The following is a 13,832-nucleotide window of genomic DNA, read 5'->3' as shown; positions in this document are numbered from 1 at the left end:
CCTGCCGACCGTCAGGGAGAGCCCAACCCTGAGTCCCAGAGGACCCATCCAGAGAGGGTTGGAGAGCGAAGGAAGGATGTGCAAGGCCAGCCAATCCTGCTTCTTTTAATGGGACCTTCCAATTGGCTCGGCCTTCATCACTTTGGTTTTGAGGCCCCCGCATCTTCAATCAGTGTGTGTCTGACCCTCTGCACCTCTCTTGACCTTGAGATGGTGATCCTGACTGCAGACATTCTTGCATTTCTCTAGCTCTTCCCTCTCTAGGGGCAAGAAAGCTGCTTTCTTTTTTATACATTAGCTGTTGGTACTGCAGACTTGTTTATCACCATTTTTAACATTGTCACTGGGGTTTTCATGCACCAACAGCCAGGCACGTTAGAAGAGGGAATGGACAATGATATGCATCTGTCTTCTCTTTTCTTTTCTTTTTTTTTTTGCTGAGGAAGATTCACCCTGAGCCAACATCTGTTGCTAGTCTTCCTCTTTTTCCTTGAGGAAGATTCACCTGGAGCTAATATCTGTGCCAGTCTTCCTCTATTTTGTGTGTGGGTCGCCACTGCAGCATGGCTGCCAACAAGTGGTGTAGGTCCCAGGCCGCAGAAGCAGAGCACGCTGAACTTAACCACTAGGCCAGAGGGCCGGCCCCACTTCTGTCTTTTTCACCATTGTTTTTCTCTGGTTTTTCCCCAGCCAGTGGGATCATCTGTTCTCAGTTCTAGCTAATGACCTCTGCATTTATGTCTGTATCTTGATTCTCTTTTTCACTGGAATTCTGTTTCTGGACAAATTTAACTCGGTTGAATCTTTCCCCCGGGGCCGTCTTGCCTCTCCTCCTTTGGGGTGGGCGTCTGATAATTCCAGCGCGAGAATACACCCTCGTCACAACACGCGGCAGGGAAAGGTTCTTCCGGGCTCCATTTTGCAGAAACTATTAATCATTTCATGTTTTGTGTGACTCTTGCAGGTGGTGGTGACGCTGGGTGACCCAAACGTGAGTACTCCATCCAGCTCGGTCGGCCTGACCAACATCACCGTGACCCCCATCACCACTGCAGCCGGGACTCAGTTTACCAACCTCCAGCCGGTGGCCGTCGGGCACCTGACCGCCCCAGAACGCCAGCTCCAGCTGGACAACTCGATCCTGACCGTGACCTTTGACACCGTCAGTGGCTCCGCCATGCTGCACAACCGCCAGAACGACATCCAGATCCACTCCCAGCCGGAGGCCTCGAACCCGCAGTCCGTGGCCCACTTCATCAATCTGACCACTCTGGTCAACTCCATCACGCCCCTGGGGAGCCAGCTCAGCGACCAGCACCCGCTCACGTGGCGGGCGGTGCCCCAGACGGACGTCCTGCCGCCCCCACCGCCTCAGGCCCCACCGCCGCCTGCCGCCCAGCCCCAAGTGCAGGCCGAGCAGCCGCCACAGATGTACGGCTACTGAGTCGCACTGCCCAGAGCTCAAAGCAGAACCACAGAAAGGTTTCCATTGTTGTTTTTGAGATTTGTTGGCTGGATACCAAACAAAGAAAAAAAATCACATTGCAATGGAAGTAAGGTTGACTTAGCTGCTGCAGGATGATCTCCAGATGCCCCAACAGCCACTACCGTCTGTCAGCTTAACTCAAGAAGTGCCCCTGACAGGCCCGTGTGAACGCACGTGGTTCCCCGCTCTGCCTTAGCGGGCGTTGCGCCCCGGGCCCTGGGCACGCCCCAGCCTCTCCCTCACGCCTATGTCTGACGGACACAGGGTTTGGGAAGGGGAAACAGACAGAGAAGCAAAATCCCAAGGGGCAAGTGCTATGTTATTAGGAACATGAATGGTCCGTTTTGTTTTTTCCTTTAGAACTCAGTTGTGTTGAAACATAGACGGTGCTTAGATGTGGCAGCATGCTACTGTGGAACACAGTTTCCTCACTTCTGGATTTTTTTTTTTTTTTTTTTTTGCAGATGAGCAGATAGAAGTTAAACTAACAGTTATTCTGTTCTTTGAAATTTGAGTCGAGTTGAATTTGTTACCCAGCTTTGGGCTGAAACCATGTGTGAGAAGATGCTCTGTGATGGCATCTGCCCTGATCCCCCTCTGGCTTCAGGTTCATCATGGACAAGGGGTCCTGTGAAGTCGCTGACCAAGGCCTCTTAGTAACAGAACCCGTGAATCGATTTTCAGTATCGTTTTTCTTTTTTCGCTTTATTTCAAGCATATATTCTGTGTTCAAGACTCTGTTGTGGCCGTGTTGTTTTCTGTTTTCTTTCAACATGCTGAAGTCGTTTGCACTGTAGGACTGTTGGTCTGTGTCCAGTTGTGCACAGCTGCCCAGATGCAGAGCGTGCCGCAAGTCAGCCTCATGCTGTCCCTTCTGGTGGCTCCTTGGGGGTCGTCTCAGGATTCTCTGCCATCCAAATATATTTATTATGGCTGAGGCTTAGCCCAAATCCCCTGGACTGAAGGACAGGGAAGAAATTCATGTCTTCTTTCTGTTTAAACTTTAATCCCAAAGGTTGATGTTGTTTCAAGACCAATTTTCTATAAAAATGTGGAACGAGCATGACTCTTTATAGTGGAAAAGAATAGGTTTTTCTGCAATACAAAGATACTGCTATTTCTTGCCAGGCAGTAATGACAGCAGAAGAGCTTAATCCACTGGGAGAAGCATTACGCCCCTAATAAATGACTGTGCTGACAAACAGCCAGCTCTGCTTCCCCGGGGACACACACTCTCCTACGTGGGTACCCATTTCAGGTGCAGCTGGTGGTGGGCAAGGCTGCCCCTGGCCATCGAGGCCACAGCCAGCAGCCGCCCTGCTGCTGCCCAGCCAGGGAAACAGAAAGAGGCGTGGGGAACGAAGTTTGATTTTTACTCCCCTGATATTTTTTAACAGTATCCAAGTTGAGATGATAAATTTGCCTCACTTTGTCCTTGATCGCTGTTCGTCCCCGGCTCTGTGTTACTTGGGGAACCATCCTGAAGAGATACTGGCGAGGAGTCAGGAGTGGATAAACGAGGCCACGGTCATCTTAGGTTGCCCGTGAGGCAGAGGACGATTCGTTATACAAAATGCACCTTTCTCAGCACTTCATCTTATTCCAAACAGCAAGATTTTGAGGCTAGGGCTAGAATTTGTTGTGTGCAATACATGCCTCCCTGAACTACAGAAATTCGTCACCCAGGCAGCAGATGTGAAAGGGGGCTCCGGGTCCACGTTGTCCACACTCACACAGCTCGTTCAGACACTCCCAGCTCTCACCTCGCAGTTGAATTCATAGTACGAGATTGTTGGAATTTTTAATTTATGATAATTATTTTTATGTTATTTATGTATATAATTAACTGCTTTATACATAATAGTTTCATCAAATGAACTGGTCTAGGGGTGACTTATTTTCTAAAATATTGTCTCCATTCTCCCAGTAGAAGTGGTCCAGCTATCCATGGAATCATCAAGAGTGCCAAGGTTCCTAAGATATTTTTTTAAAAATCACCGACAGTTTCTTTTTTGCATTTGCAGAATACAAAGGGTGAAAGACCGGCTAATCCAAAGGTGGTTAAACATCTACAGCGTTTATCATTTATTCCTCTTCCTTACGGAAGAAAGGCCTTTTAAATCACAATGGTATTTTTTTAAAGAAGTTGTTTTTGTGCCTAGAGTAAAGAACGCAGCAAGTGGTTTTAAAGAACCTAATTTACGTTGTGTGGCTCCGGAGTACGGGTCATTTACATACGCAGACAGACAATAATACTTCTTGTTATAATACGTGAGAACTCTAAATAAAAATCAGATTTACTCCTGAGTTTTCTATAGACTTATTTGGTCTCAATAGGGCCACTTTCTGAGGCATTAGAGGTTCGTGTTTTCATAAAACAGTAAGAAACTGGGGAGCAAAAAAAATTACTACTCGACCAAAAGGGTCCTCGACTCCAGATTGTTCTGTGCATATCTCACTGCTTACCAATGGGAAGTGTTTAATTTTTTTAGCTGATCCCAGGTGCACAGCTGTATCCAGAGGAGAAGGTTAGATCGAACCATTGTGGCCGCCAAGCTCTGTGAAGCCGTCTTGGTTATTCTCCATTAATAAATCATGGGAATTTATTTTTGGTCTGTGAATTTGTGAAGTTATGTAGTTCTGTGGCACAGGATGGCATGAATCTAGCAGAGCCAGACCCCAGGGTACCACTCGCCATGAATCACATGCTCCGTGGTGAGGAGGGGACTGGGTCTCTGGGATGGCTTACGTGTGGGATGTGCTCTCCGTACCAGGTGCCACCTCGCTGAGTCCGACAGGGAGCTGCTTTGGAGAATTCCAGGCGCGGGAAGCCGATTTATGGACCTTCTGAGTTCTGTCCAGTCACAGTGTCCAGAGGTGTAAAGCTGGTGGCTTCCCAGCTCAAGGCAGTGTCTGTGACTTTCCCGTTAGATTTTGAAAGGCAGTAAGACTGTTTTGAGAAGTTGAGTGTGTTTTGTGTCCCTTCGGTTTGTACGACAACAAATAAAAGGTGCCGTGACCTGTGTTTTGTTTCGATTGCTGGCCCTCTGCTCAGACTGCCCGTCCCAAGGAGTGGACATGCTTGGTGTATTTTGAGAACAGTTATAATTCTTGATGCCACCCACATCTTGCTTTCTCTCCAGTCCAGAAGCCATGAAACATTTGGGTTCTCTGAAGTGTTCCCTGAGAGAGTGAGGGATCAGAAGCTTCCAGAGGAGTTAAAAAAAGAAAAGAAAAGAAAGGCAACACAGAGGTGCAGGTAGCATTTTTGGCAAAGCTTAGATCAAGAGAGAATGGGCACAAAGATGGGTAGCCAGAGGAGGGGGAAACTTACAGCGTTTCTTTGGGCGGATTGTCTGGAACAGTCCCTTATTTTATTGATCAGATATTAAGTTGGATATTCCTATTTGTTAGGAATAGTCATTTTAAAGTTATAAAATACCTGAAACGTCACCCAGTATTCCAAGAATTTGAATTATGAGGCCCTTGTCTTAGATATTTTAGTCATATTTTGGGTGATACCTGGGGGCAACTATTTCTCCTGCGGGTGAATGGGATTCACTCATTTAATGTCCAAGAAATTATGAGCACCTTCTTGTCGGTGCCAGACCTGTGTGGTTCTCTTTGCACACAAATGCGACCTTTCAAAAGACTCCAAAGGAAGAAATTGTGGCGATGTCGTTTGTACACGTTTGGTTCATCAATGCCCCTGCCAGTCTTTGTGAAGCACAGATTAGCACAAAGGATTTGCTTTGCTAACGGCCATGTGATGTGATGAAAAACTAACCGTGTCCATCTGTGAATCCAGTCTTTTCACGCCTTAAAAACAAATTCTGATAGAAAGGGAGAGATAACCAGGCCGCTGGCTGCTTCAGCTCAGCAGTTTGTATGTGGTGGTGCAGTCGGCAGAATTTTCCGGAAGGAACCTGGACAAAGAGCTGGCTGGGACCACCCCTCCCACCCAAGCCCTGCCCCCTGTAGAGCTGGAGCTTCCCCTCCCTGTGTGGGGACTGCAACGCCCCTGGGCCCCGGGGTCCCCAGGTGTGGGCAGTGGGCATTCCCAGACACACAGATCACAGGTCGCCTTGGAACCAAGTGGCCTGCTCTGTGCCCATTGACAGCTCCCCCTTCCCACAGTTGCTGCATGAAGAGGGACGCCCGCAGGGGAAGGTGTCCCTTGAGTGGGGCTTAGACCCACGCTGTGTCTTCACAGAGAGCGCAGCCCGGGATATTCTCGGGGAAGAGGGAGGGTGGAGGACCCGGACATGGCACCTGCTGAATACCACCTGTTCCACTCAACTCCCCAGGAACGCTGGTGCGTCATCCCCATGGATGACAATGGTCCGAATCCAGGGCTTCCCTCTTCCCTCCTTAGCTGTAGCTGCAGAACGAGTAGCAAGGTAAAGAAGGAAGGAGGGGGACCTGCAGCTGTGTTGTTGGAACTGCCTCTAGAAACCGCAAGGCTGTGCCATCTGCTTATCTCAAATGGACTCGGGGGTGGGGGCGATGGCTATGGTCAGGAGCGTGCACTGTGTCATTCGTGGAGTGCCATCCTTTGTTCAATGGAAGCGCATCCGTTCATTCCCACCTGGATATCTCAAAGGGTCGTCGAGCTCACAGCATCTCCCCCGTGGAATTCATGACCCTCATCCCAAACTGGCCCTCCCCCCCACCCTGTCCCCAGCCACAGCCGACAGCCCTGTCATCCAGCTAATAACCCAGAGCCGTCCTGGACACGTCCTTGCTTCCAATTTGCATCCCGAGTGGTTTTAGACCTGTCCCGGTTTCATCATGTCCGTGACCGTCCCCTACTGCATGTCTCCAGCTCACAGCGCCAGGGTTCTGTGGTCCACACCGTGGTGGCCTGGATGGCTTGTAAAAGTGCCCCTCTATTGTGTCACCCACGCACCAAGCCCAGCGTCCTCCAGTGGATTCTAAGTGCTCTCTGGACGTCCCCCGATCCTTTCTGCAGCCTCCAGGCCTGCAGGGCCTCCCTGCAGCCCCTCCCCACCCAGGGTCTCTGCACGTGCTGGTCGTCCTGACCGATGCCCTTCACCTGCCTAATGCCTGCCTGTCCAGATCTCAGCTTAAACATCACTTGCTCAGAGAAGCCTCCTCGAATCCTTCAGAAGCTCACACCTCCCCCTCTGATAGCAAGCTGAATGGGTCAGCACGGCACTCACCAGTTGGCAGTTACGTTGACTGTTTACTAGGGAGCTCATTTGTTCACGTCTGTGCCTCCCTGTGATTCAGTAAGCTCCAAAAGGGAGGGGACTGTGCTTTTTCTCTTTGTCATTTCATCATTTTCCCCTCAGCCTCCCCAGCACAGTAAAGCCTGAGGCACAGTGAAGATTAACAGTCAGCCGTAGGAGTGACCGTCACCTTGCTGGTGTGGTCTAACACTCGGTCTGTGTGGCTTCACAGGACTTACAGTGGATGGACACTGTTATCTTCATATACATCATCTCACTCATCATTAAAAAACTCTTTTTCAATCAGAATAGGCTAGTTTCTGATGCAGTAACAAACAACCCTAACACCTTAGTTGCTTAAAACAATTGTCTTTATTGCTCAAGCTCTGTGACTCCTGGAACTCCTTCGTTAGCGTCACTCAGAGAGCACGCCCCTCATGCATCGATGGTGGTCATGCTAAAGGGAAGGAAGACCTCTGGAGGGTCTCGCACAAGCACTCCTCCCATCTGGACACTGCTGCTTCTGCCAAGGGGGCTAGGAACTGGGTTTACCCTTCTGTCTGAAACAGCCAAAAAGCCCAGACAAAATACATGAGACAATGATGTTTGAGACCTTGGCATCCGCAGTGACAGACAGTGGTCCCTGGAAGATGGGAAACAAGCAAGGTGAGCCCTATGATTGCCCAGCTTTCAGCCTGGAGAGACTTCCCAGCCCTCAGCACAGCGAGAGGGAACCCGGGCAGAGGGCAGCAGTCTCTGAATCGACGGGACGATGCTGGGGTCCAGGAAGGCCAAGGCAGCCAGACTTTTCCAGGTGGAGGACCAGAGACGAGAGAGCCGTACAAGAGAAAACTCCAGAGACCAGCAGAGCATCCCCCTGGAGTCGTCAGCTGAGCACTGACAGGCACGCAGGGGAAGAAGGTAGCTTCTCCACCGTGCAGAGTGAAAAACCACATAATTTAGGGAATTTGAGGCAGAGTTCTCAGAAGCATTTTGCATAAACATTAGGGGACATCAGCTCTAAACTCTACCCTAGTCCCACTTAATGAAACTTAAAACCTTAAAACAGGAAAGGATCAGACTGTTTCCAAGATGCTTAACTGACTCCCAGAACAAAGCTGAAGAATTATTTTACAGGAAAACAGAAGTATCCAGCGCCCAACAATGTAAGATTCATAATAGCGTCCAACCAAAAGTTACCAGGCTTGTGAAGAATCAGGAAAACAGGACCCATGATGAGCAGCAAAATTAGCTAATCAAAACAACTCAGAAATGACAGAATTAGTAGACGAGGACATCAACGGTTATGAATTGTAACTGTTTCCCATGTGTTCAAAAAGCTAAAGGAGAGATTGATCATGTTAGAGGCATGGACGATATATTTTTGAAAACAAACGTAATCGAACTTGTACAGGTGAAACTCAGTGACGACTTGAGAAATATACTGGACGGTGTTAACAGCAGATCACACACTGCAGAAGGAAAGATCAGTGGACCTAGAACAATGGAAACTACCCCAAATGAAACATGCTGTACAGGAGACCAGGGGAAAAAAGGAACAGAGTGTGAGTGAGCTGTGGGACAACTTCCAGCAGCCCAATATGTGGGTTATTCGAGTCTTTGAAGAATCCTTGGAAGGGGTGGGTGAGAGACTGAAAAAACATCTGAAGAAATAGAGACCAAAATTTAAGGAAAACTGTAAACCCACATATTCAAGAAGCTCAATGAACCCCAAGCACAAGAGTGATGAAAAAACTAGGTCGAGGTATATGATAACCAAATTGCTTAAAACCAGTGATAAGGAGAAAACCCTACAAGCATCCAGAGGAAAAAGACACATCACATACAGAGGAGCAAAGAGAATGATGCCAGCCGACTTATCAGCGTAACGCCAGCCAGAAGTCACGGGAGCGACATCTTAGAAGCATTGTAGGAAACTGTCAACGTAGATTCTCGACCCAGCAAAAATATCTTTCAAAAAAGGAGGCCAAATAAAGATTTTCTCAAACATACAGACAGAGGCGGAAAGAGTTAGGGACAGCAGAGCTGCACTAAGTAATCTGCGAGGAAGATCTTCACGCAGCTGGGAGATGCCAGGTGGAAACCCAGATCCACACAAAGGAAGGAACCCTAGAAATGGTAGCTAGGTGGGTACATATGAAAGACCTTATTTCTTATTAGACGTATTTAAAAGCTAATTGACTGTTAACTGTAGTCACCATGCTGTACATTTTGTCCCTCGAACTTATGCATCTTGCATAACTGAAACTTTATACCTTCAACCTGCATCTCCCCATTTCCCCTCCCCCCAGCCCCTGGCAACCACCATTCCACTCTCTGCTTCTATGAGGCTGACTATTTTAGATTCCACATATAAGTGATATCATTCAGTATTTGTACTTCTGTGTCTGGCTTATTTCACTTAGCATAATGTCCTCTGGGTTCATCTATGTTGTCACAAACGGCAGAATTTCCTTCTTTTTCAAGGCTGAATAATATTCCATTGTATGCATAGACCACATTTTCGGTATCCATTCGTCCATCAACAGACATTTCGGTTGTTTCCGCATCTAGGCTGTTGTAAACAATGCTGCAGTGAACATGGGAGATCTTTCAAGTGTTCTCACCACAAAAAAAAAAAGAAAGAAAAGAAAATAGCAACTATATGAGGTAATGGATATATACATTAGTTTGTGGTGGTCATTTCACAATGTATACGCGTATCAGGTCACATTGTACACCTTAAATACAGGCACACCTTGGAGATGTTTTGGGTTTGGTTCCACACCACTGGAATAAAGCGAGTCACATGAATTTTTTGGTTTCCCCATGCATATAAAAGTTATGTTTACACTATACAGTAGTTAATGTGCAACCTGTTATATGTGCAACCGCATTATGTGTAGGAAAAAATGTATATACCTTAATTTAAAAATACTTAATTGCTCAAAAATGCTAACCGTCGTCTGAGCCTTCAGCAGGTTGTAATCTTTTTGCTGGTGGAAGGTCTTGTAAAAAACGCAAATTCTGTGGAGCACAATAAAACGAGGCATGCTTGCATATAACTTTTATTTGCCAATTATACCTCAATAAAGCTAAACAAATCTAACTGACTGCTGAAAGCAACAATAAGACCAATGGAGCTCATTGGAGTTATCATGGACCTCATAATATCTGTAGAAATAAACTGTGTGACAACAGGAGACCAGGACCCAGAGGGGAGGCGGTGGGAGAGCCCTGCTGTGTGGCCCTCCCCCGTCTGTGAAGTGGGAGACTATCCATCAAAGATTGACCATGGCAAGTTAAGGCTGTGGACTGGAAACCCTAAAGCAATGACTAAAATCAAAGAGCAAAGAGTACAGCTAGTAAGCCAACAAAGGAGATGCAATGAAATCATAAAAAATGCTCCATTCATGCAAACGAAAGCAGTGAAAGAGGAGAAAGGGAACAAAGAACGGATGGGACAAACGGAAAACCAATTGCAAGATGGGGATTGACTCTAACCACGTCAATCATCACATTGAATGACCCAACGCCAATGGAAGGACAAGGGTTGTCAGTTGTCAGACTGGATTACAAACAATCAACACCCAAGTCTACGCTACCCGTAAAAGGCCTACTTTAAAATAAGAGTCTGTGCTCAGGAAGGGCCAGTGCCCACCTCTGCTCCCTGATCATTGGCGAGGACCAGCCACAGAGCCCACCCAACCCCAGGGAGCAGGGAGCTCATCCCCAGTGGGCCTGGACAGGATGAGGGGTGGGCGTGGCTGCAGAGCAAGACTACCGAGCACCCCAGACGCCATGAGGTGGGCAACGTTATCCTCCTGGCTTGACCAGCAAGCAGAACAGTGAGGCCCCGTAACTAGCCCAGGTCACCCTGTTGGTAAGTCGTGGAGTTAGGATTTCACACCCAACACCAAGGATGTCATGTGCCCTTGGCCTCCAGGCGATATTGCCTGGAAGTCTTCCAAAGGAACATCGTGGTAAGTCGAATCATACAAAATTGTCGTTTCTGTAGGCCCAGAATTGTCCAGCATTGGTTATTTCATGTGGCTCAAAAGAATGTGGTTGTCTGCTGTCCTGAAAACATTCTGTTGTTGCCAATTTACTTTTCTCAAGGTTTGAAATCTGGAAGTGCAGGATTTAAGTATTGTTGAAGGTTGTAAAGAACCTTTCCTGTTGATGACAAGGGTCGTGAGTAGCACGTGCTCAAGCAAAAGCCCCAGGGATGAGGTGGGAAAGGTGCACGTACTTACAGAGCACTGTGTTTCTACGCAGGGGCAAAATGCTGGCCATTTTAATTTTCTACCGCAGGTTTTCTTTTCTTTTATTTTCTTAAGATTGGCCCTGAGCTAACATCTGTTGCCAATCGTTTTTTCTTTTCCTTCTTCTCCCCAAAGCCCCCCAGTGCATAGCTGTATATTCTAGTTGTGGGTCCCTCTGGTTGCGCAATGTGGGACACCGCCTTAGCATGGCTTGATGAATGGTACTAGATCCGCGCCCAGGATCCGAACCGGCGAAACCCTGGGCCACTGAAGCAGAGCACGCTAACTTGACTGCTTGGCTACAGAGCCGGCCGCCTCAGGTTTTCTTGTACTGGAACTAAGAAACGGAAAGATGATCTTGTGTTTCAGAACTATTAGGCGTGGTAGGCAAAGTGATTTCTGAAAAGATTTTGAAATAATTATAGACCCACAGCAACTTGCCAAGGACAAGGAGGCCCCGTGAAGCCTTGACTCAGCTTCCCCCGGTGGGAGTGACGTGCATTACAGAGCACAAGAGCAGACCCCAGGAATCGACGCTGGTTCAGGACGGTTACCTGCACTTCAGACCTTGTTCACGTCTCACCTCATGTATTTAACACACTCTTGTGTGTGTGTGTGTGTGTGATTCATGCAGTTTTATGACAGGTATACGTTAGTGTAACCACCACAATCGGGATCCAGAACTGACGCTTTACAGCTGCGCACCCCCCACCGAGTTCCTAGCAGCTGGCAATCGCCCTCTGTTCTCCACCTCTATAATTTTGTCATTCCAGGAAAGTCACACAAAATGGAGTCACCCGGAATGCAACTTTTTAAAAGTATGGTATATTTGTCCATCAGGGTATTATCCTTTACGTATTATCCAACATGATCTTTTTTTCAATTGAAACTTCTACTGAGGTCACTGTAGATTCACATGCAGCCGTAAGAAATAATTCAGAGACATCCCCAACGCTTTGTTCAATTTCCCCCAGGGGTAACGGTTTGAAAAACTATTGCAATATCCCAGCCAGGGGATTGACTTTGATATAATCCACTGATCTTGCTCAGATTGCCTCAGTTTACTCATTGCAATGGACTGAATGTTTCTGTCCTACCAACATTCATATGTTGTAATCCTAACCCCAAATGTGAGGGTAATAGGAGGTGGAGCCTTTGGGAGGTGATTAAGCCATGATGGCGGAGCCCCCACGACGGGATTAGTGCCCTTATGAAAGAGGCCAGCCCGGTGGCATAGTGGTTAAGTTTGTGTGTTCTGCTTAGGTGGCCCAGGATTCTCCAGTTGGGATCCTGGGTGTGGACATGGCATCGCTTATCAAACCATGCTGTGGCAGGCATCCCACATATAAAATAGAGGAAGATGGGCACGGATGTTAGCTCAGGGCCAGTCTTTCTGAAAAAAAAAAAAGGGGGACCCTGGAGAGCTCCCTTGCCCCTTCTGCCACGTGAGGACACAGTGAGAAGATGCTGTCTGTGAACCAGAAAGCAGGTTCTCATCGGCCAGCACCTTGATCTTGCCTTCCAGCCTCTAGAACGGTGAAGAAATAAATCCTGTTTTATGAGCCACCCAGCATATGGTATTCTGTTATAGGAGCCTGAATGGACTGAGACACTCAGAGTGTATGTGTGTGTGTGTGTGTGTGTGAGCACATGCACTAAATGCCCTCGCCTGTGTTAGTTTGTGTGTCTACCATCACAGGCAATATACTTAGAATGTCACATTTTGAGATCAGCCTTTTTTCACTCTGAGATCCACCCAAGTTGTTCATTCCTTTTCATTGCTGAGTCTACTGTGTGGATATACCATAGTTTGTTGAACCAATCTCTCATTGAAGGACATTTTGAGTTGTTTCCAGTTTGGGGCAATTACGAATAAAAACATTGGTGTACAATATTTTTGTGTACATAAGTTTTCACTTCTCTGGCATAAGTGCCCGGGAGCGCGATGACTGGATTGTCAGGTCAGTATACGAATTTATCTGGGCAGAAATTGTGGAACCACCTGATAACCAACTTTTAGTTGTTTCCAGTGTGGTTTGGATTTTCCATGTAACTGGTATCATAAGGTGCAGAGGTGGCAAAAATTATTCATGCTGTATTCTGAGAGCAAAACTTAAAATCTGATACATGGGTTCAGGAAATAAGAAAAAGAATTTGGCCAACTCAGATGGCTCATGGAGAGAGAGGACTCCAACGCCTTCATTTTCAACCACGTTTTTCCTAAGTCTTGGGGGAAAACATACTTCCTTGGCCGCCAAACGACCAAAAAAACCCTGAGTTTATTTTACCCAGCTGGAATTATCACTTGAAATTTCTAAGTCTTCACGAGACTCTTGGAAATCCTGATCTCCAATGAGTCAATCTTATTAATAAGATTATTAATTAATTCTTCGACTTTGTTTATTGTTATAATTTTTGTCCCTTGTTAGCAAATGGTAAAACACGATCATTCAAGCCTTTTGATTATTCGCACTATCTAATGATTAAGGGAGGTGACCGTTCAGTAGAAAATGGTTCTTTCTTTATGAAAAGTGATCTTCATTGTGTTGAATGATCACACAACGGAAATGGCAAATAAAAAAGACATTTATTTGACACAATCGTGTGCGTCTAAATTGTGGTCCATTTTTGAAGACTCTGAGGTCCATAGCAGTGTTCAAACACAGAAGCTGGTGAAATATAAATGTACCCCAGTCGGTTTTCAAAAGTCATATTCCCTAGGCTGCCCCCACACATCCCAATTGTTCCTACAGAACTTTCTAGTACCCGCCCTATAGCAATCTATTAGAGAGTCCTGATGGATGAGATAAAAGAACAGGGGAAATTTCCAATAAACACCATTGTGAAAAAAATACCCCTGCCTCTTGTTCTCAGTATCCTAGTATCTCA

At 46.9% G+C, this 13,832-nt stretch overlaps 1 protein-coding gene across 4 annotated transcripts in view; it reads left to right on the top strand.

Moving 5' to 3' along the window:
• The window catches only part of PRDM15 (PR/SET domain 15), a 71,098-nt gene extending 66,587 nt beyond the window's left edge, over positions 1 to 4,511 (top strand). For all 4 annotated transcript variants that reach the window (XM_070252699.1, XM_023630213.2, XM_023630212.2 and 1 more), the window contains exon 24: positions 965 to 4,511. In XM_070252699.1, the coding sequence (XP_070108800.1) occupies positions 965 to 1,444 (480 nt within the window). In that variant the 3' untranslated portion in view covers positions 1,445 to 4,511. The remainder of the gene's footprint in view (positions 1 to 964) is intronic.
• Positions 4,512 to 13,832: the final 9,321 nt, after the last annotated feature.

The sequence above is a fragment of the Equus caballus genome, chromosome 26 (genome assembly GCF_041296265.1).
Source record: "Equus caballus isolate H_3958 breed thoroughbred chromosome 26, TB-T2T, whole genome shotgun sequence".
In the NCBI taxonomy this organism is placed as follows: Eukaryota; Metazoa; Chordata; class Mammalia; order Perissodactyla; family Equidae; genus Equus; species Equus caballus.
This window is presented reverse-complemented; position numbering and strand designations above follow the sequence as displayed.